The following is a 24,006-nucleotide window of genomic DNA, read 5'->3' as shown; positions in this document are numbered from 1 at the left end:
GGGGGGGTTGCCTGTATTATAACCATTGCATCAAAGAAAAGGTGATTTTAAAAAAGTCTGGTACAGCCATTGTGAATGCTATCCTTTATCTACCTGTATAAAACAATAGTCACTGGATGCCATTGTGTGCAACATTTCAATGATGCGAAAGCTAAGGCTAATTGATAAGCTGTCATTGTGAACTGTCATAGACTCATACAGCATAGAAACAGACCCTTCAGCCCAGCTGAGACACAAGAGATTCTGCAGATGCTGGGATCTGGAGCAATACACAAAAAGTGCTGGAGGAACTCAGCAGGTCAGGCAGCATCCATGGAGGGAAATAAACAGTCAACACTTCGGGCCGTTTCGGGCAGGGGATAGCTTATTACATCTTCTCCCCCTCCCCCACCCACCTACCTTCCCCCTCTCACCTGGACTCGCCTATCATCTGAACTCACCTATCCCCTGCCTGTGTGTGCTCCTCCCCCTCCCCCCGCCTTCTTATTCCGGCTTCTGCCCTTTTCCTTTCCAGTCCTGATGAAGGGTCTCGGCCCGAAACGTCAACTGTTTATTTCCCTCCATAGATGCTGCCTGACCTGCTGAGTTCCTCCAGCACTTCTTGTGTATTCCTTCAGCCCAACTGCTCCATGCCAATCAAGATTCCCATCTAAACTAATCCCATTTGCCCTCATTTGGCCCCTATCCCTCTATCCATGTACCTGTCCAAGTGCCTTTTAAATACTGTTAATGTACTGACTCAACCACTTCCTCTGGCAGCTCATGCAACATACATACCACCCTCTGTGTAAAAAAAAATTCTCCCTCAAGTTCCTATTAAATCTTTTCCCTCTCACCTTAAACCTATGTACTCCATTTCTTGATTCCCCAACCCTGGGAAAAAGACTGCGTGCTTTCACCCTATCTATGCCCCTCATGATTTACACACCTCAATATAAGTTCATCCCTCATTCTCCTACGCCAATGAGAGAGTCCAAGTGCTCCACCTCTCTCCATAACTGAGTTCCTCAGGTCCCGACAACATCCTTGTAAATCTTTCCTGCACTCCTTCCAGTTTAATAACATCTTTGCTATAGCAGGGTGACTAAAACTGAACACTGTACTCCAAGTGTGGCCTCACCAGTGTCTTGCACCATGACCTCCCACCTTCTATACTCAGTACCCTGACTGATGAAGACCAGCATGCCAAAAGCCATCTTCACCACCCTGTCTACCTATGACTCTGCTTTCAGGGAACCATGTACCTGAACACCAAGGTCCCTCACCAGTGTTGGTGAGCTCAGCACTGAAGCAAGAGAGTGATTTCATGGGCCTAGTCCTGTTTGATCTGTCCACCATTCCTGCTCTCTCTCCCCAGCATTCCCGTGGCCACTTGCTCCTTGGTCTTCGGACCCCACTGTTGTGGATGACCAGACAGTTAAACACACCTCAAAGGGATTTAAGTAATCAAACAGTAATAATAATTAAAACTGTAAAATGTTATACATTTTTGCTGGAAAACTCTAGAAAACATTGGGCAGGTCAGGCAACATCTGTGGCAAGTGAAACAGTTAACGTTTCAAATGAATGGGATTGTGCTACGGAGCAGCAGAGTAGGAATAATATTTTACTTTAAAAATATATAAACTATCAGGAGAGGTTGGATGGAGACTCAAGAGACTGCAGGTGCTGGAATCCAGAGCAACTCAGAAAGCACTGGAGGAACTCAGCAGGTCAGGCAGCATCTATGAAGGGAAATGGGCCGTCGATGTTTCGGGTTGGGACCCTTCAGGTTGGATGCACTGGCCACTGACCTCTAGCACCAGCCTCTGACCTCCAACACGTCCCTGGCAATGGGCGGGGGCAGAAATCGGGCACGAGCTGACCCTCACACTGCAGCTAACATGGAGCCACCAGCTAGCGAGCTGTAGGATTTGTCTCTATATGTCAGGAAAGCCTGTGATTTGGTTATTGCATTGGGAATCCCAGATGGGCATTACTGAGGGTATTGAGCTATCCTGCGGAGCAGCGCAAAATGCTAATCATGCACACTAAACAACTGTGAAACAACAAATTTCACGTCATACAAGTCAGTGATGATAAATCTGATGCTGATTCTGTTTCTGTTTCTGTTTCTGACCTCATGGAGAAAACGACTTGATTTATAGACAAGCTTTACTCTTATTAAACTTTTCAGCTTCTCTTCACTGCATTTGTTTTCCTCGGGGAAAAAGCAAAACTGCTTTCCAGGGACATTTCACTGCCCTAGGTCGCATTCATATGATCTGGAGATCATATCTAAAGGGGAAAATGAAATGTGTTGGTACTAAACTACTGTTTGAAATGCTGAAGTTCATCTGAAGTGCGATGCTAATTTCTGAATAAATTTTGCACAAAAACAGTTTCTGTTTACCATAACATTTACAAGTATAAGAGTACATTTCTTCTCATCTCATCTGGAGTGTGTTTTTTAAGATTTTCAAAGCTTTTCAAGCAGCAGTCCCTTTGAAGAGGAGTTGTAGTGAATGCTCCTCACTCTCATTGCTTGGCTTGCAACACTAAGCCTGAAATCACTCAAGCACTTTTTTGTTTATTCAGGCTGCTGTGTACGCTACAAATGGGTCAGTGATTCTTTCCTGAGCCTTTTAATTCCTAAAACTCAGGCCAGCAATGAATACAGGCCTGAAAGACCAATGTTTATTTCTTAGTTTGTGCTGAGTGACCTACGGATCATATCACCAGAGAAACTGGCTCAAAGGAAGTATTGAACCCAACACATCAAAAGATCTGAATTAACATCAATAGGGATCCCAGTTATGAACCTGGACATGTTCACCTTTAGCAATGGATTTAGTCTTTTACAGTATTGAGCTTGAGAAATCCCATGAAAAACACGTTGATGCTGGAGGAACTCAGCAGGCCAGGCAGCATCCATAGAGAAAAGCAGGCGGTTAATGTTTTGGGTCAGGACCCAAAACGTTGACTGCCTGCTTTTCTCCATGGATGCTGCCTGGCCTGCTGAGTTCCTCCAGCATCATCGTGTTTTTCATCTAGATTCCAGCATCTGCAGTCCTTTATTTCTCTTGAGAAATTCCATATTCGGTTTTGCTGTTATACTCTGTGCCAGATATCCAATATACCAAAATGTGTAGTCTGCACTGATCCAATGAATGTCTAGATGTTTAAAGACACATTTCACCCTGTGTATATTGATGATAAATATTAAATCCATTGATATGCATTTTATAACAGGACTGATGCTGTCTCATAACTGATATATGCATCAAACTGTTCTTTTGCCATTTTATTCCTTTTTTAATGCTGAAATGGTGATACCCAGAATGAGAAGTGTTTAATTGGTTGACCACAGCTGGTGGTTCTGGTGAGAACAGCTGGACAGCTGCAACCTGCATCAGTGTGTTGCAGACTTCAATGCCTGTGAAGATCAGCACTGAAATAGAGAAGGACCTCCCGGACTGCCCAATTTAGGGGCGGGATGCACTCTGTAGCTGGTATTTCTTGCACAGCCCCATGCACTTGGAGAGGGCTGCCAGCCACCATTAAAATAGGAGACACAACAGATTGCAGATGCTGGAATCTGGAGCAACACACAAATCACTGGAGGAACTCAGTGGGTCAGGCAGCATTCGTGGAGGGTCAACTGTCCATATCCCTCCATAGATGCTGCCTGACCCACTGAGTTCCTCCAGCACTTTGTGTGTTGTTCGTTAAAAAGAAGAGTGAAGGCAAGTGTCATTCATCTTAAACTTTGTTTCATTGAATGATGATGCTTTTACATAATTTGCCATTTAAATTGGTCCTTTAGAGAACTGATTATGTCTTAATTTTTTATTAATTTTTCTAAATGCCTCTAATTAGCAAAGGCACTTGGAAACAACTAAAAGACCTTTGGCAACTCAAGCTGCGAGAAGGCCATGAGGGTGGTCTGTGGGTGGGGCCTTAGTTTCCAGCACCTGTTCCTTGCTTGCCACTCATGGACTGCTCCACCCCTACAGGATGACCACAGCAATGACACCAGCTGTGTGCTGGGAGCTGCATCACCTTGAACACTAAGTGAAGCCAAGGGGCAAACCACAAGGAGTTGATGCCTGCAGACAGTTCATTCTGGTCCAATAAGGTCTAGAAATAACAAAATAAAATCCACAAATGCAAGGCTTCCAACATTAAAGCAAAAAATGTCAAAAAAAACACTGAATTGGTCCAAAAGAAATTAAGACGTCTTGGTTTTCTATTTTCAGCTTCTATTCAGCAGATTGTGTTAACACCAGATTTGATTGATAATATTAATTCTATTTTCCTCATTTTAAAATAACTTTCTGAACTAGAAGGAATAGCATTTCTCTGATTTTCTTCACTACTCCCCACACTCTATGGTCAAATACCATGGGAATAATCTAACATATGATGACAGCTTTTTTTTTGGGAAGTTGCCTGTGAACTCAAGAAGGGAGACAGGGATAATCCTGGAAACTATAGACCGGTTAGTGTCATGTCAGTGGTAGGGAAATTACTGGAGAAGATTCTTAGGGATAGGATTTATGAGCATTTGGAAAACCAAACTAATTAAGGACAGCCAACATGGCTTTGTGCAGGGCACGTCGTGCCTTATTAACTTGATTGAGTTTTTTGACGAGGTGACGAGGGTGATTGATGAAGGTAGAGCTGTGGATGTTGTCTACATGGATTTTAGTAAGGTGTTTGACAAGGTCTCTCATAGGAGGCTCACCAAGAAGATTAAGATGCATGGGACCCACGGTGAATTGGCCATTTGGATTCAGAACAGGCTTGCCCGCAGAAGACAGAGGGTGGTGGTCAATGGGACTTATTCTAGCTGGTGGTCTGTGACTAGTGGTGTTCCTCATGGATCCGTACTGGGACCTCTGCTGTTTGTGATGTATATAAATGACCTGGATGAAAATGTACAATGGCAGGTTAGTAAGTTTGCAGATGATACGAAGATTGGTGGTGTTGTGGATAGCATAGAAGACTGGCAAAGGATACAGTGGGTTATTATCAGTTACAGATATGGGCGGAGAAATGGCAGATGGAGTTGAACCCAGCCAAATGTGAAGTGTTGCACCTTGGGGGATCAAATGTAAAGAGATAGTAAAGGGATCTTGGGGTCCAAGTTCATAGCTCCCTGAAAGTGGCTACACAGGTTGATACAGCGGTAAAGGCATATGGCATGCTTGCCTTCATTAGTCGAGACATTGAGTTCAAGAGTCAGGAAGTTATTCTGCAGCTTTATAAAACTTTAGTTAGGCCGCATCTGGAGTATTGCATTCAGTTCTGGTTGCCCCATTATAGGAAGGATGTCGAGGCTTTGGAGAAGGTGCAGAAGAATTTTACCAAGAGGCTGCCTAGATTAGAGGGCATGTGCTATGAGGAATGGTTGGACAAACTTAGGCTGTTCTCTCTGGAGCGGCAGAGGCTGAGGGGAGATCTGATAGAGGTTTATGAGATTATGAGAGGCATAGATAGAGTAGACAGCCAGTATCTTTTCCCCAGGGTTGAAAATACACTCCTACAATCTTCCTTCAGACCTGCTCATCAATAGAGAAATGTAGAGAGACCAAGGCTGCAAAGTTATATGTTTAGAATGAGACATTTTAATTTTTGTATGGATTGGAAAAATAACATTGGAAGTAGAAAAGATAAATAACTTCCCGAATGTATTTGGGACAAAATTCTTGATAGTGGAGCATCTTGCAAATAAAGCGAAAAGTAATATTGCATTTGATGTTAGATTTGAGAATAAGCATCAAAAGCACAACGTTTTAAATATCATCAGTTAGGGCACTCAGTATGGGAGTTGGGACATTATGTTGCAGTCGTATAAGTCATTGGTGAGGCCACACCTGGAGTACTGTGTACAGTTTCGGTCACACTATGAAAGAAAAGGCGTGGTTAAACTGGAAAGAGTGCAGAGAAGATTTACGAGGATGTTGCCAGGACTAGAAGGCCTGAGTTATAGGGAGAGATTGGCCAGGCTAGGTCTTTATTCCTTGGAATAAAGGAGAATGAGGGGCAACCTTATAGAAGTGTTTAGAATTATGAGAGGCACAGATAAGGTGAATGGTAACAGTCTTTTCTCCAGGGTAGGGGAGTCCAAAACGAGGAGATATAGGTTTAGGATGAGAGGGGACCTGAGGGACAACTTTTTCACGCAGAGGGTGGTGAGTATATGGAATGAGCTGCCAAAGGAAGTGGTTAAGACAGGTACAATAGTATCATTTAAGAAGCACTTGGAGGGGCGGGGCTTGGAGAGATATGGGCCGAATGCAGGAAATTGGAATGAGTTGAGTGGGCACTGTGGTCGGCATGGACTGGTTGGGCCAAAGGGCCTGTATCTGTGCTGCATTGTTCTATGACTATCAATAATGTAAACTTTGAAGGATTGAAAAAGAAACTGACTTCATTTAACAGTCAATGGGTAAACTTACTGGCAAACAATGAGAATTCACAGATTTTATTATCGTACAGAACTGTAACCTGCCCAATGAAGGCTCTACTAGCCTATTTAGATGACCATAGTGAACAAATGAGGTAAAATAACAATATCATTAGGGAGTTTACACAAATGTAAGGAGAAGTGGAAATTTCCCTGACTGGGAGAGCTATAAAGAGATTATTGAACTGATTAAAGGAATATTTAAAAAAAACTTGAAAACTATAATCAAATCTAACAACAAAAGCATTCACAAATATATTAAGAGAAAGATTGTGGTAAGGGGGAATGTAGACCATGAAAGACAGGTGAAATGTGAGCAAGGTCCTGACAGAGCGCAGGTGTTCGGCGAAATGGTCACCTAGCCTGCATTTTGTCTCACCAATGTAAAGTTTAACAGAGCGCAGGCGTTCTGCAAAATGGTCACCTTTGACAGAGCGCATGTGAAATATTCCTGAGTCCAAGACTTTTGATGGCATCTCCCAATCCCACAACTCCCTGCACTGAGAAGGTCAAGAGAAGCAGGAGCATGAGAAATGCATGACGTACAGGTTTCCCTCTGAGTCACACATCAACCTTCTTTGGAACGTTATCATTGTTCCTTCATTGCCACTGGATCTAAGTCCTGAAATTCCTTACCCAACAGCACTATGGAAGTATCTTTGCCACATGGATGACAGTAGTTCAATAAGGCAGCTCATCACCACCTGCTTAGAGTCAATTAGAAATAGCATGAAATGTTCAACAGCTTGCCAACAGCACCTGTAAATGGGTTTAATTATGGCTTTGTATCCAAAGAAGGAGGACAAAATGCTAGCAGTAGAGGAGAACTTTAAAGTAAGTCAAGGTAGAAACTTAATGGATTTAACATAAATAAAATCCCAGAATCTAGTTAATGAAAACCCATTCACTCCGAACAAATAATCTGGGATACTGCCATCAGGAGAGGTGTAATGAAGCAAATGCTAACACCTTTGAAATGATTGGACTATGGAGCAAGTTACACCTTGTATGTGTGACAATGACGTGCAGAAATCTCAAGCATCTTTTTATGTTGTTCCCTTTCTCAACTGAGCATAAAAGGAAAATGGGAAGTTTGACCTTCACATACTTAAATTATTACATAGTAAATAGATATGAGATATGAATGGTGATAGGAAACTGTAGGATGCTGCAAATAATCCTTTAGACAGCTGCCTACTAAAAAATATCTGCAATGTTTGTTGCCAAATCTCTCATGCAATGGACATGTGTCATTGTTTGAAATGTTCATTAGAAATTGTTGGGCACTGCCCATCACAATAGATACAAGACATCCTCCATAATAGCCACACTGATGAAAAATAAGCCTGAGTGAGATGCTGTTTACAAATTAAGAAGTAGCTTATTTCATTGACAGAAACCCACGTTTTAATTTTGAACAGGTTTTTGCCCATTTGGAAAAAAATCAACTTAATTTTTCATTGCTAACCTTTTGCAGGAAGTATTTCTGTGGTGGCTGAACTGTTAACAGTAAAATAAATCAGATTTACCTGGGTAGAGCAGTTGTAGTCTGCAGTATGGTGTCATTTATCTTGGTGGATTAGTTCAGGTGCACTGTACAGTGTGGTTTATCTGATTGCAGCCCTACTAGTCGATAGTGTATCTCAGTTATTTGAGTCGGCTAGTTTTGTTCAACAGTACGGTGTGGTTTACCAGAATAGAGCAGGTCCTCACTAAAGTGTGTAGACTAAGAATGGGGAAGTAATAATGGAAAATAGAGAAATGGCAGAGATTCTAAATAATTATTTTGGATCAATTTTCACAGTATAATCACAAAGAACAACCCAATAATAATAGATAATGAAAGGGCAATGGAAGGGAGGAAACTAAACAGTCTGTACCACCAGAGAAAAAGTAATAAGTAAACTAATGGGGGTGATATCCAACAAGTCCCCTGGATCCATTGGCTTGCATATTAGGATTTTAAGGTAAGTAGCTGCAGAGATAGTGATAGTGATAGTAATCCGACAAAATTCCCTGAATTGGGAATTGAATTAGGAAACTGCAATTGTAAAACCATTATTCATGAAAGGAGGGAGAGCGAGTGCAGGAAATTATAAGCTAGTTGGCCCAACATTTTGTCATTGGGAAAATGTTGGGATCCATTATTAAGGACATTTGAAACATCATAAGGCCATCAAGCAGACTCAACATCGTGGGTGGGTTTAATGAGTGGTTGATGGTCAGCGTGGATTTAATGGACCGAAGGGATAGCCAGTATAATGAGGTGAGGGGAAAGGGTGGAGCAGGAGCTGGCGAACGATAGGTGGATCCACGTGAGGGGGGGTGATTGGAAGATGGAGGAGGGAAGAGTTCTCATCAGCAGTGTACGTGTTTTGGTTTATCTGTGCAATGCGGTATACCTGGGGCAAACTGTTCTGTTTCACAGTGTGATGCCATTTCTCCCAGTACTGGTCTGCAGTGCAATTAATATGGATAGGCCAGTTCTGGTCCATAACATTGTGTGGGTTTTCTGAGTTGTCTCGTCTAGTCGTCAGTTCAAGGGGAATCACACCATAGGGTGGCCAATCTGGCGTGATTAACTCTGATTCATATTTTGTATGGTTCATTTTCCAAGGATCGCTGGGATTTTGTTCACACTGTTGTCATGAATGCTGGTTTTCACCATTTGTTATACAAATGATCTGGATTTTCTTTTGCCCTTTTCCCTGCACAGATATGTTGTATGGAAGATATAAAATTAATAAACCCAGCAAATATGGTTATATTCTGACAGTGCCATTATATTACAGCAGGAGGATTTGAGGTGTAGGATCGTAATTACCTTGCGCAACAGTGGACCAGGCTAAAAGAGCTGGTTGGCTTAACCCGTCTTCTCTCTCGTATATTATTAGCCCATTTATGCCATTCATGGTGAAATTTATTCTGAGAACAGCAAAAACTGGAGCTGGAAATTTCTAGGTCACTGAAATATCTGATGTTCCTCAGGACAGCTGAGTCTTAAAATTGTTCATCAAATCTTATTGGTAAATTGGTTTATTATTGTCATGTGTTCTGAGGTACCGTGAAAAACTTGTCTTGTATACTGTTCAGACAGATCATTTCATTACAACAGTGTTTTGAGATAGTACAAGGGAAAACAATAACAGAATGCAGAATGAAGTGTTACAGTTACAGAGAAAGTGCAGTGCAGGCAGACAATAAGGTGCAAGGTAATAGCGAAGTAGATTGTGAGGTCAAGAGTTCATATTATCGTACTGGGGAACCATTCAATAGTCTTATAACAGTGGGATAGAAGCTGTCCTTGAGCTTTTGTATCTTTTGCCTGATGTTTAGGTTAAGCACAACTTAGATAAAATCAGCTGAAGGCATTTTGATTTCTCGAGGAAGCCTATAATTCTAGGTGACATACCCAAGGCAATCCCATCAGAATTTACACAGTTTACTCTTCCTGTGCAAGTGGGTTCCATTAGCAAACTGACCAGAGAAGGATGTCATTGAGACAGTGAGGCTGAGTGTTACTCATGAAGTGAGCAACAGTGATTCATTTAGCATCTCTCCCAAAAAAGCAATGGAAGTAAAAAATCACCTGATATACAAAAAAGTTCTTAATTCCCCCCTGGGCCTTTTTGCATTTTAACCCAATGATGAATGGGAGATGTTAAGCGCAGAGGTGTGATTACCTCTGGGAGAGTAAGACTGAGATAAATACCTGAAAAAGACGAAGGAGGTTCATTGGTAGCCTGCCCAGCTCAACTTGTTGCTTGGCTGAATGGTTTGCTCTCTACAAAAAGATATTCAGTCAACCTGCTTTTCCTTTTGCTGAATAATATGCTTACTGCATCATCTTGTTAGTTTTTGCATGGGACAAACTGAGAGCTGGTGCCTTGTGTGGGCTCTTGACCAGCAGAATGGTTTGGCATCGCTGGGGTGCACCTGTCTCCACATTCACAGATGACAATGAAATATTCTCTTCTCTGGAGATGAGAAGAATTTGAAGCATTTTTATTGAGAAGTGGGTGATTCCATGGAGGCTTAACCATGAGGATGTTTCTCCTGGTGGGGGAAACTAGATTAGGGCCATCATCTCAGGATAAACATCTATCTGTTTAACATTGAGATAAAAAGGGATTTCTTCTCTCATTGGGTCATGGGTACTGAACCATTAAGTGTATACATGAAAAACACAAATTTGTGGACCAAGGCAAAAGAAGGGTTTTTATTTTATTCGTTCGAGGGATGTGGGCTTTGCAAGTTGAGCCAGCACTTAATTGCCCATCTCTAATTGCCCTTGAGAAGGTGGCGGTGAGATGCCTTCTTGAACCATTGCAGTCCTTGAGCTGTGGGTACACTCACAATGCTGTTAGGGAGGGACTTCTAGAGCGTTGACCCAGTAATGGTGAAGGAACAACAATTATGAGGATCGTTCAGGAAAGTGGAGTTCAGACCAAAGGTCAGATCAAACATGCCTTTTTGAATGGTGAAACACATTTGACATGCCATACGGCCTACATCTGCTCCTTTGACTTATGCCTTGTAGTTTCCACACTTCACTCCCCCTGCTATTTTCTGTAATCATTCACACATCCTCAAGGCCAATTTTTACATCTGTCCCATTCTCACCTCATTTTCTCGAGCACCTTCATCGTTTTCGTCACCAACCCAGCTCAATCCCACCATTACTTGATCATAGGTCCCTGCTGTTTGTTCTTTCCCAGACCTATTTTCCCTGGCTTTGTACTTACATAAAAGCTGAACATGTTCCACTTTTGATGGAAGATTCATTTCCCATATCTTTGAATGTTTTTTTAATGGTTTCAGAATCCATATTAATAAAAAGAGAAAAGTTTCCACAATTATAACTTTTTTAAAATGTGGCATAAATTAAGGTTTGATGGCTTCGATCTTTAATCTTCATAACATCAGTAAACTAATGAAAGGCTTAAATAAGATATATGGTCTACGTTCTGTGCTTTCATTGGCATTGACTCTTTGCACTCATTTCAGCTAATTTTGCAAGCCAAGTTGTGCTTAACCTAATAAGATTTGAAGAAAAATTTTAAGACTCAGCGGTCTTCAAGAACATCAGATGTTTCAGAGTCCCAGAAATTTCCAGCACAAGTTTTTACTGTTCTCAGAATAAATGGGACCACCAAGAATGACATGAATGTACTAATAATATAAGAGATAGAAGACGGGTTAAGCCAGCCAGCTTCTTTAGCCTGGTCCACTGTTGTGCAAAGTAATGATGATCCTAATCCCCAAATCCATTTGCCACCTAATTGAAATATTTCTTGAATACATTGGTGTCCAAAAATAAATTATTAATCTCAACCTTGAATATACTCACCAAATGAACATTCATAGCCCTCTGGAATGGAGCCTGACGATTAATGTCCTAGTTCGAAGCAATGTTGAATAGTAATATACTGATCCATTTAGCTGTTAACAGATTTACGACATATCTGTTTTCTGCTTTCTCTGTTAAACTTAATGTCTTGAGAGCTAGATTTAATCCAAAGTAAACATTTTTTTAGTGCAAGTTGAACCAAAGTCCTTTTCTTGGAAAAATAGGCTAAAATCACAAAACATGGATCAAATTTGAACTTCATAGCAAGCTTGCATCTACGTGGAAGGAGCAACAAACAATCTGCCGGAGGAACTCAGCGGGTCAAGGAGTCTTGATGCAGGGTTTCAAACTGAAACATCATCAATTCCTCTCCCTGCACAGATGCTGCTCAACCAGCTGAGTTCCTCCAGCGTTGTTCCTATTTGTTGTTCCAGATTCTGGCATCTGCAGTTTCTTGTGTCCATGAGAAAGGAGTTGTTCTCCTCAAAAAAGACAGTGCTAAGGTTGTTTCAGTTGCTTGATAATGTGCAGGTTCAAGTTTCCTCCTGTTTCTTTTTCAGTGTCTACCAGGTCATTGTGGAAGAAGAGCGCCCACATAGGACAAAGAAGGCCACAGACGTTCTGGACTGCTACTTTATTCCCATCACCTACCAGAACATCTCTATTTCAGACTCCCCTCATTATTTTGCTGCTGAATTTCCACCAACAGCCCTCAAAGTGGCCCAGCCATTTACCATTGGAGATAACAAAACGTATGGTGGCTACTGGAATGCTCCACTCCTCCCGCATAAGAGTTACAGCATTTACTTTCAAGCAGTGAGCAAAGCCAATGGGGTAAGTGTCCATATTTGCAAGTGTTAGGAACTAATAAAATACCCACTGATGCCCGTATTTGTATCTACTTAATGTTTGCACATTTGTTTCCAAGTAAAAATGGAAAAATGTCTTTGTATTGAAGCCAATCACTCCTACTGCACTGCGGGTTGTTCTTGGGCAATTTAATGAGCACTTCTTAGGATCAACTAAAGATCTCCTGTGGTTCGAGCTTGAGGGTGTTGTCCAAAGGGAAATGTTTTGTTTGGTCCTTTGGTGTTGGACTTCTGCCTGACCTGTGAAATGTTCCAGAAGATAACTCCTACCCATTCTTGTCAATTGGGGGCAGGGTATGTGATTCAAAACTAATCGTCTCTTCAGAGAAACCTATGACAATTTCTTCAGTAAACCAGGGAAGAGACCATACTAAACCTTGTATTGGGAAATGAGCCTGTCCAGCTGATCGGAGTTTCAGTGGGAGAGCATTTTTGGAACACTGATCATAACTTTGCATGTTTTAAGATAGTTATGGATAAGGATAAGCCTGGACCTCAGGGGAAAGGCTGTTATTAGGTAATCCCACTTTTGACATCTGAGAGTCAGTTAAAGGCCAGCTGACTAGAATTCAGGACTACCATGCTCCTGTGAGGAAGAAAAACAAAGGCAAAGTTCAGGCACCTTGGATGAAGTTGTAAATTTAGTCAAAAAGAAGGAAGCATATATAATGTTTAGGAAACTGAAATCAGACAGGTCCTTTAAGGAATACAGAGGAAGCAGGAAAGAACTTATACAGGGCTAAAAGGAGCCATGAAATATCCTTGCAAGAAGGATGAAGGAAAATCCCAAGGCATTTTATACATACATTAAAAAGAGTGCAACTACAAAAAAGAGTAGGACCTCGCAAGGACAAAGGAGGGAATTTATGCCTGGAGCCAGAGGAAATGGGTGAGGTACTAAATGAGTATTTTCCATTGGTGGTCCCCAAGGAGAAGGACATTGAGGTCAGTGAGATCAGGGAGGGGTATGTTGATACTCTAGGGCATGCTGATATCAAGAAGAAGGTGGTGTCGGGTTTCTTGAAGAGCATTAAGATGGATAAGTCCCCAGGGCCGGATGGGATCTATCCCAGGTTATTGAAGGAGCCAAGAGAGGAGATTGCTAAGACATTGACAAAGATCTTTGTATCCTCTTTGGCCTCAGGTGAGCTCCCAGAAGACTGAAGAATGTTGTTCCTTTTTTTAAGAAGGGCAATAGGGAAAATCCAACAAATTATAGGTTAGTGAGCCTTACATCAGTGGTAGGGAAATTATTAGAGAAGATTTTTAAGGATAGGATTTACTCATATATGGAAAATCATGAACTTATTGGAATTAGTCAACATGGCTTTATGCGAGGGAAATGTTACAAACTTGACTGAGTTCTTTAACGATGTGACAAAGTTGGTTGATAAGGGTAGAGCAGTGGATGTTGTCTATGTGGACTTCAGTAAAGCATTCAACATGCCCCTTTTGGTAGGCCGATCTAGAAGATAAAGCACATGGGATCCTGATGCAGAGTTTCAACCCAAAACGTCCACTATCCCTTTGCCTTCACGGATCTGCCCCTCAAATGTTTCAACTAATTGATAACATTCACACGTATTTACTGATAAGCTGGAGGTGAGGCAGGCTATGTCTCGTCAACAGCAATAACAATTTACTGAGAAAATGGTGGTGAAAACAGGAAGTGCTGCAACTTCTCTCAGTAAAGACATACCGAGAATAATGGAGTTTTTGTGTGGCCACCAAGCTTCACAAGATCACAAGACAAGGGAGCAGAAGTAGGCCATTCAGCCCATTGAGTCTGCTCCAAAGAAAAGAAAAGGAAAAAGAAAAAAGAAAGGGAAAAAGAAAAAGAAATGAAAAATGGGGGAAAAAGTCTGCTCCATGAGCTAAAGGAAAAAAAACAAAACACTATTCCTTTCTAGCCCCAATTTCTGGCCTTATCCCCATATCCCTTGATACCTTGACTAATTAGATACCTATTTATCTCCTCCTTAAATGCCTCCAATGATCGGGCCTCCACTGCTGTACATGGCAAAGAATTCCATAAATTCACTACCCTCTGGCTAAAGAAATTTCTCCTCATCTCTGTTTTAAACCTGTACCCTCTAATTCTAAGATTGTGCCCTCTGGTCTTGGACTCACCCACCAAGAAAAACAGCTTGGCCACATCTACTCTGTCCAGTCCCGTCAACATTTTAAATGTCTCTATGAGGTCCCCTCTCATTCTTCTGTACTCCAGTGAGTACAGTCCAAGAGCCGACAAATGCTCATCATATGCAAGCCCTTTCATTCCGGGAATCATCCTCGTAAATCTCCTCTGAACCCTCTCCAACATCAGCACATGCTTTCCTAAGATATGGGGCCCAAACTGCACACAGTATTCCAAATGAGGCCTCACTAGTGCCCCATAGAGCCTCATCAACACCTCCCTACTTTTATACACTGTACCTCTCAAAATGAATGCCAACATAGCATTCGCTCTCCTTATTGCCGATTCGACCTAGTGGTTAACCTTTAGGGTATCCTGCACGAGTACCCCCAGGTCCCTTTGTACTTCTGTCCTTTGAATTTTCTCCCCTTCTAGATAATAATCTGCCCGTTTATTTCTGTTTCCAAAGTGTACAACGGCACATGTTTCTCAACATTGAATCTCATCTGCCATTTCCTTGCCCATTCTGCTAAACTATCTAGGTCTCTCTGCAACCTTCCTGTCTGCTCAATGCTCCCTACTCCTCCACCTATCTTGGTGTCGTCTGCAAACTTAGCCACAAAACCATTTACTCCATCATCCACATTGTTAATGTACAGAGTAAAAAGAAGTGGCCTCAACACCAACCCCTGCAGAACACCACTAGTAACCGGTAGCCAACCAGAACAGGATCCTTTTATTCCCACCCTTTGTTTTCTGCCAACCAGCCAATGCTCCACCCATTCTGTTATCCTACCTGTAATTCCATGACCTCTCATCTTAGTAATCAGCCTCTTGTGCGGCACCTTGTCGAAGGCCTTTTGAAAGTCTAAATACACAACATCTACTGCCTCTCCCTTATCCACCTTACCTGAGATTTCCTCAAAAAACTCCAATAGGTTGGTCAGGCAGGATCTTCCCTTCACAAAACCATGCTGGCTTAGGCCTATCTTGCCTTGCACCTCTAGGTATTCCATAACCTCATCCTTGAGGATCGATTCTAATAACTTTCCCACCACTGATGTCAGACTAATAGGTCTGTAATTTCCTTTATGCTGCCTCCCACCTTTCTTATACAGCGGAACTACATTTGCAACCCTCCAGTCCTCCGGAACCATGCCAGAGTCTATCGATTCCTGGAAAATTATCACCTGTGCTTCCGCAATCTCTAAAGCCTCCTCCTTCAGAACCCAGGGATGCACCTCATCCAGTCTGGGAGACTTATCTGTCTTTAGTCCATTTAGCTTCCGTAGCACCTTCTCTCTAGTAATCTTAACTGAACTCAGTTCCATCCCTTGAGACCCCTGACTATCCTGTATATTGCTGATGTCCTCCACAGTGAAGACTAATGCAAGATACTCATTTAGTTCCTCTGCCATCTCTTTATCATCCATTATAATCTCTCCCTCACTTTTATCGATTGGTCCTATATCAACCCGTGTCTCTCTTTTACTCTTCATATATTTAAAAAAACTCTTAGTATCCTTTCGAATGTTATCTGCCAACTTCCTTTCATAATTCATCTTTTCTTTCCTAATGACCTTCTTAGTTTCTTTCTGCAGGTTTTTAAAAGTTTCCCAGTCTTCTGTTTTCCCACTAATCCTTGATTCCTTGCATGCCCTCCCTTTTGCTCTTATTTTAGCCTTCACCTCTCTCATTATCCACATTTGTGCCTTTTTTTCCATTCAAAACCTTTTTTCTCGGAATATATCTATCCTGCATTTTCCTTATTCCTTGTTGAAATTCCTTCCATTTCTGCTCTGCCATCCCTCCAGCTAGCTTACTCTTCCAATCAATTTGGGTCAGCTCCTCTCTCATGCCACTGTAATTTCCTTTGTTCTACTGAAATATCGATACACCAGTTATCAGCTTCTCCTTCTCAAATTTGAAACTGAACTCAATCATATTGTGATCACTAGTTCCTAATGGTTCCTTTACCTTTGGTTCCCTAATCACCTCCAGCTCATTACACAGCACCCAATCCAAAACAGCCGATCCCCTGGTGGACTCATCAACAAGTTGTTCCAAAAAGCCGTTCCGTAGACATTTCACAAACTGACTGACTGACTGGTGAATTGCCCATTCACCTGCACTCTGGATGGCTCTGTCACACTATGTAGCTATTTTTATCTGAAAGTAATTTCAGGTTGTCAGCATCTTTGGGCAAAGACATCTTAGAGGCAGTTATGTCAATCTTGATAGCTGTAATAGACACAGAAGAGCACATAACAATCTTGATCTTATTCTCAGACAGTCCCTTGGGTTCCAGGTTAACTTTCTTCCAATCTGGTTTTATGGGTTTTGAGGTAACTAATGAAGCCAAATTGGGACGACTGATTCTTTCACAGGTGGGGCAGGAGGTAGCTGGTGGACCAACCAGGTGGCTAGTTTGTGAGGTAATGCACTCCTTTCACTACATGTGCAGGGCCTTTGTGTGTTCCCAATGCATGGCCTTGATGTTCTCAATACCATCCCAAATGTAGGGATTGTTCATGCCATTGGGGTCCTTCTCCTAAGAAAATGCTTGGAGTAAGGTCTATTTATAACAAATGCCATTTCATCAAGGAGACAATCAAGGGAGCTCATTGGCAATAACCCAATCCAAGCACAGATGTATCATCACCCATGTCAGGGACCAGAAAGATGTCCACTTCACCTGCGCCATGACAGGTACCAATGACTCATGGGCTAACCACCATTTAATCCTCTCTATTGTCTCAATCAAACTGCTGCATGCTGCTTGAAGTTCAATGTCAAAGGTGGTTCTCATCAAACAGCACTTCACAGTGAACCTTTAAACTCCCAGCTTACAGGGGTCAATAAGTGTCCATAGTTTATGGATTGCCCTGACATCTGCCATAATTGGTACCTGTGAAGAGACTTTGTTAACTATAGAGGATCTCCCTGCTACCTACCACAAGGAAAATCATTTCCAGGGTTCTCCTCAATTGACCTCTTTCAGTGGGTGAAGAACTACTCCCTGAATTATGCAATTGATTCTGTCCATCTAGAGACACAGTGGACATGTTCTTCATCATGTGACAACTCCAGGTAAAATGCCAGAAGCAGCACTAGCCACTATACGTAGGCTTTTTTCAACCTCATAGCCTTTGACACATACATGAAGGTAAATAACAATACACAAATGAGTTTTACTACTTCGATAAAAATTCATCTGTGGTCACCAAGCTGTTGCGAGAATATTAACCGCCCAATTTTTTTTTCTTCTCAGTTGCATCAACTTCAACTGAGTTCCATGGGAGGAGATGGGAACTAGGATACTTAGTCAATTCGGATTTTCCTTGATTAGGTTAAGGTTTGGTGAAAAGGAGGATTGATGTGAGGCATAAAAAGAATTTACGCAACTTCCAAAGCAAAGGAAAAACAATTCTTAAAGACAGACTAATTAAAAATCTCTGAAGCATATCCGTTTGTGACAGATTAAGTATATATTTATTTTCATCTCCCTTTTCTTCTCCAAATATAAAGGGTAAATATTTCTGGAAAAGTAGTTTAAACTTAAAAGCAATTGCCTATCAGCGTTCCCCAGATCTGCAGAGACACTGAAAGAAAATACTGTTCCTTTTGATGCACTTCTAGATAAATCGCATTGAATTTTAATGTTTAGGAAATTATTTTTGGATAATGTTAATTCACTTTTACAATTGCATTTTTCTGATGTGTTTTTGTTTCTCAAGACCTGACGGTAATGCTGATCTTCATTCATTGGTTGTAAAGTGTTTTGAGATTCTTTGGTGAAAGGTATTATATAAATGCAAGTCTTTCAATTTATACATGCCTTCAATTTATTACACTGAACTCTGTGCTCACTGTGCAGTCCCCATGATTTATAGCAACTGGTGCCAGTTGTATTCATGCTGTGTCTACCAGCTGGGGACTCTCTCATATCCATTTATATGGGAGCAGACTTAGGATGAGGGATGTGAGCTTCCCCAGGGGCTGCACAGCATAAAATTCTTGTCTCACTGAATAAAAGCCTGAGACCAACTAAAGAGTGGTATTCTATCCTTTGCCCGGCTGTCTGATTTTATCATAGTCTGTACACTGTGGGAGCAGATGTAAATTAGGAGGTCACTTTGACATATACTTCTTATTCTGTCCACAAGTACATCCCTAGCCTCTTTGTGTCTTGAAACTTTAACTCCTGCTCTGACCAACTATTCCACGAAGCTCAACATACGATCTGGGATCTATTGGCTGGGCCCTCTGTAGCCTTCTGTTCTGACCCTCAATCATTAACTTCAGACCTTATACACAAACATTATTCATATACAGCAGCTAATTAGTACTGGTTCAGAATCAGAGAGTATTGGTATGCAATTTGAAGAGGGATATATTACCACGTTTTGGCTGCAGAAGCATCATTAATTTGTGCTGCCCCTTTTTAGAACCGATAAGCCTAGCATGCTTTCTGATTTTGCTTTATTTCCAATCTATAGGACAGTTCTGTGTTTACTGATTGTCCCTTTTTCTTAGTCAGGCCTCCCATTGCCCAATGTATAAGCGATGATCTGTCACTTCACCCAATACTTATTCCATTCGCATTTCTTCTTTGTATTGTATGTTCCTTCCCCACTTTTTCCCCTTCCCTCACCATATTCAGCCACCTTTTAGGGCTCAGACCACATAATGACTCGTCTTATTCCCTCCATGAATGCTAATTTTATGCTTTCTGATTTTTATGTTTTTCCACAGTCCCTGTAGTTGACATAATCCAAAGAGGTAAACCATTCCAATTCTCAGGAGCCTTTGTAAATTGAACACGTAATGACTTCCAACTTCATTCTTTATCCAGATCTTTATCAATATCCACAATGAGAATTCTTAAAGTAAATCTATAAGACTTTGTTACTCACAGCTACCCTTTCTTTGTGAAGCCTTTCTGCAATAGAGCTACAGAAAAGCAATGCATATTTAGCAAGCCTGATCATGGAAACCAATGTCATAATAAAACTTTAACCAAAGCACATATAACTCATCAAATAATACGGATTTGAAAATTATATTAAATAATATGATTTTGAAATGGTTTGGACTATGCCAATATGTTTCTCAGCAAATCTGGTCCATAGTATATAGTTACATATGAACTATGGTGTCTTCTTTTATTTGAGAGCAGGGTCAAAATCCCAGGGGGTAACTTTGCAACATCTCTGTAGACAGAGCGATTCAGCTAGATCTTGTGATACAACATATTTGGAAAGAGTAAATGGGATGGGTTGAATGGCCTTCATTAGTTCCTTTCATTCTTATGGACATAGGTTAATTAATTCTGAACACTTACTTTCTTCTATCCAAAACTTCACTGACAACAACCTTTCCCTCAATGTCAGCAAAACAAAAGAGCTGGTCATTGACTTCAGAAAAGGGGGCAGTGTACATGTACTTGTCTACATCAATGGTGCTGAGCTTGAGAGGGTTGAGAGCTTCAAGTTCCTAGCAGTGAACATCACCAATAGCCTGTCCTGGTCCAACCACGTAGACACCATGGCCAAGAAAGCTCACCAGTGCCTCTACTTCCTCAGGAGGCTAAAGAAATTTGGCATGTCCCCTTTGACACTCACCAACTTTTATCAATGCACCATAGAAAGCATCCTATCTAGGTGTATCATGGCTTGGTATGGCAACTGCTCTGCCCAGGACTGCAAGAAACTGCAGAGAGTTGTGGACACAGCCCAGCGCATCACGGAAACCAGCCTCCCCTCCATGGACTCTGTCTATACCTCTCACTGCGTTGGTGAAGCAGCCAACATAATCAAAGACCCCACCCACCCGGGACATTCTCTCTTCTCTCCTCTCCCATCAGGCAGAAGATACAGGAGCCTGAGGGCACATACCACAAGGCTCAAAGGCAGCTTCTACCCCACTATTGAATGGTTCCCTTATACAATGAGATGGACTATGACCTCGCAATCTACCTTGTTGTGACCTTGCACCTTATTGTCTACCTGCAGTGCACTTCCCTGTAGCTGTGACACTTTATTCTGTACTCTGTTATTGTTTTTATCTGTACTACCTCAATGTATCTGCACTGTGTAATGAATTGATCTGTACGAACAGTATGCAAGACAAGTTTTTCACTGTACCTTGGTACAAGTGACAATAATAAACCAATACCAATGCCAATACTGTACATGTATTCAAAACTAACTCAAAGCAACAGCTAGTGCTTGTCTGTTGCCTTGTGAATTTCCTTTATTGAAGGAAGCATTATGAAATACAGTCAAATAATATTGCAAGTAGATTTGTTCATGGTTATGTTTACTTCAGCTGAAGAACAGAAATAACATCTTTCCCTTTATCTACCTTATTTGTCATAATGGCTGATATTTGTCATAATGCTTTACAGGTGAACAAGAGGGATCTTTTTCATTTGGCAGAAAGACTGAGATGGATTTAAGTTAATTAATGGAATAATTAGGGGATAGTTAAGTATTTTTTTTTCAGCCATGCAGTGGCGGGTCTCCTTTGCACAGCCTGCAAAGGTGGTGGAGCGAAACCTTCCCCACATTTAGGTGAGCAGATGAGAAGCCGTAACCCACAAGGATATAGTGAGGCAGTGAGAACATCCCAAAGAACTGAGTCTTTGACCAGCATGATTATGATGGACTGAATGAACTCTTTCTTCAATGTTCTGTGTAAAAGAACTTTGCCCGTTTATATGATTTAGAGGTGGCTTTGCCATGCAATGCAATGGCTTCCTCTTAACATTGCTGTGACAATGCCAAAGCCTGAAGCACCATTGATTTTTTTTCTTGAAAAAAATGTCAGATATGTTATTGAGGCTTGCTCTGCAGCACTCAAGGTCAACGTATTGTTGAATTGAAGACTGCTTGCTGCCTTTGCCAATTAATTTCTTCCGCTGTGCAGATAAATGTTAACTGAAGTATTTATCTGAAATGCCAAGTACATTTCATTCCAATTGTCAGTGACTGGGATACATGCTGAATTTGCTGAGAGCTTTTGCTAATAAGTGACCAAACACGTTGCTTTACCTCCAAGTCAATCTTATCGATGGATTGTAAATAGAAATGATGATGAAGTTATGTTTATTTTAGCTGAAGAACAGAAATTACATCTTTCCTCTTTATTTGAAACAGGAAACCAAAATTGACTGCGTCAGGGTGGCTACAAAAGGTATGTCTTGGCTGTCCCCTCTTTTATTCCACTGTCAGAGCATTCCAGTTATTTCTGGCTAAAAAGATATGCAAAGTATGTAAAATTCTAGACAGCCAGAATCCTGATATAACCATTTGCTTTTGGCATAAATGCATTATTACTTTAAAACTTTAAAAAAATGTTTCCCATATTTCTTGATGCTGCTTTGTTACATTAGTCAAATTTGCATCTCTGCTTTTATCAACTTATTTAGGCAACTATTAATGTTTCAACAAACATTCTATTTGAAAATGTTATTTATTTTAAATTACTTTTGGGGTTCTGAAAGTGATTCTAAAAACTAATACTATGGCAGTTGCTCTTTGTATAACAGCAATCTGCCCCACTTCAATTAATCTTCATGTACAGTCTGGTATCAGTGATCCAATGGATTCTAAGAAGACTTTTTCTCTGCTTCTATTACTTTCATTGTTCTTAAATATCTACTTAATGTGATTTTATTAACCCTCAAAGGACCGCTTTTAAGCTGAAAAATCTGCACTTCTGAATCCTGAAATAGATTGCAATTAGAATCCCTCAACTTGGCTGCTGAAATTCAGTTCTTAGTTCTAACATTTCACCAACTCTTTTGGGTTTACTGATGATATTTGTTAGCCTTTAAGTTTAGTGGGTGTAACCAGAGGCTAGCATAATACCAAACCAAGCAGGACTTATAATTTTGTCCTAGCACCCTGGTGTGTTACATGACCTCAGCAGTGACAGTTACGGTAGACTGGATGCATTTAGTCTCAGCCAGTGCATACATTCATTCTAAGGGTTGTGTGCACATAAGGCCTGGAGAAAATCAGCTTTCAGTGCAATCTTCCATGATTAAATAAGGCACGTGCAATGTGAACAGTGAATTTTCACAGATGGTGAGCAGGTGAGCCACAGACTGATAAACACATTGCACTATTTATCCTGTTTCCTCTGATAACTGGGAGAATCCCAATCAGACATTGAGACCAGTCATGTCCAAGATTTTCCACAGGTAAACAGCAATTTGGGTGAGTTACTGCAAACCAGTTAGTGTCCCCATGAAAGTATATCCTTCCAAAGATGAGCATGTTCTAGGGAGGGAGGGAGAATGGGCTGAAAGGCATGGCTGTTTCATGGAGTATTCTAAATAGGGTCTGTGATCAGATAGACAGCCTTAAATTACATCAGAAAAAATTAAACTAGTCATTTCATAATTTTTGTGTGAATTGTGTTAAAAGTAAGTGGCTTGATGTGACAATAGCTTAAATCTGGATTGACTGCTGTACCCATGATATGTCAGTAAGTTTGCATGGTGTCATTTCAAAATTCCCCGTCCTTGCACAATGCTATCAGTCCTGCTAGGTCAATTAACAAATCTATTTAGTGCTGGTGTGGTCCATGAAATGCAGAACCCCACTGCATATTGCCAAGCATCTTTTACCTCAAAGTGGAATTAACCCAGGTGGAAAAATAAATTGCTTCCGAAGCATTTGATTTCTCATCCAGCATTGTTCAAATTCACACAGTAGTATGTTTTAAATCTCAAGGTGTTGAGACAGCAGCTCAGTAGTTTGAAGTGTCTGTGTGTCTCAGGGCTGGTCAATCAATCCATCAGTGACATAATTAGGAGGAATCTGTTCACTACACATGGCCACAAGGCTGCATTTCACTGAAAATCACCTCTTGAACTGCGACTCATAGAGTAAAATTAACAGCCTGGATAAAAACAATGAGCTGAAGAACCCATCCCACAGTGGAGTGGAAGATCTTTTGAGGAGCTGACTTGTAGGAGATAAGGGGGAAAATAGATTCCAATTATATTGAATCATGAGAAGCATAGATAAGGTGAATGCACAGAGTCTTTTTTCCAGGGTAGAGGAGTCTAAACCTAGAGGACATCAGTTTAAGATGAGAGGGGAAAGATTTAAAGGGCATGTGATATCATAATGTATTGACTAAAAGGATATGGGGTAATGCCCATGATCATCCAAGTTGTGAGCAG

At 41.1% G+C, this 24,006-nt stretch overlaps 1 protein-coding gene across 7 annotated transcripts in view; it reads left to right on the top strand.

Moving 5' to 3' along the window:
• Nucleotides 1-24,006, top strand: part of LOC127574151 (receptor-type tyrosine-protein phosphatase mu-like) — a 746,263-nt gene that overhangs the window by 545,778 nt on the left and 176,479 nt on the right. For all 7 annotated transcript variants that reach the window (XM_052022906.1, XM_052022912.1, XM_052022911.1 and 4 more), the window contains exons 12-13: nucleotides 12,362-12,635; nucleotides 21,968-22,004. In XM_052022906.1, coding sequence (XP_051878866.1) covers nucleotides 12,362-12,635; nucleotides 21,968-22,004 — 311 coding nt within the window. The remainder of the gene's footprint in view (nucleotides 1-12,361; nucleotides 12,636-21,967; nucleotides 22,005-24,006) is intronic.

This window comes from Pristis pectinata, chromosome 9 (genome assembly GCF_009764475.1).
Source record: "Pristis pectinata isolate sPriPec2 chromosome 9, sPriPec2.1.pri, whole genome shotgun sequence".
Taxonomy (NCBI): Eukaryota; Metazoa; Chordata; class Chondrichthyes; order Rhinopristiformes; family Pristidae; genus Pristis; species Pristis pectinata.
This window is presented reverse-complemented; position numbering and strand designations above follow the sequence as displayed.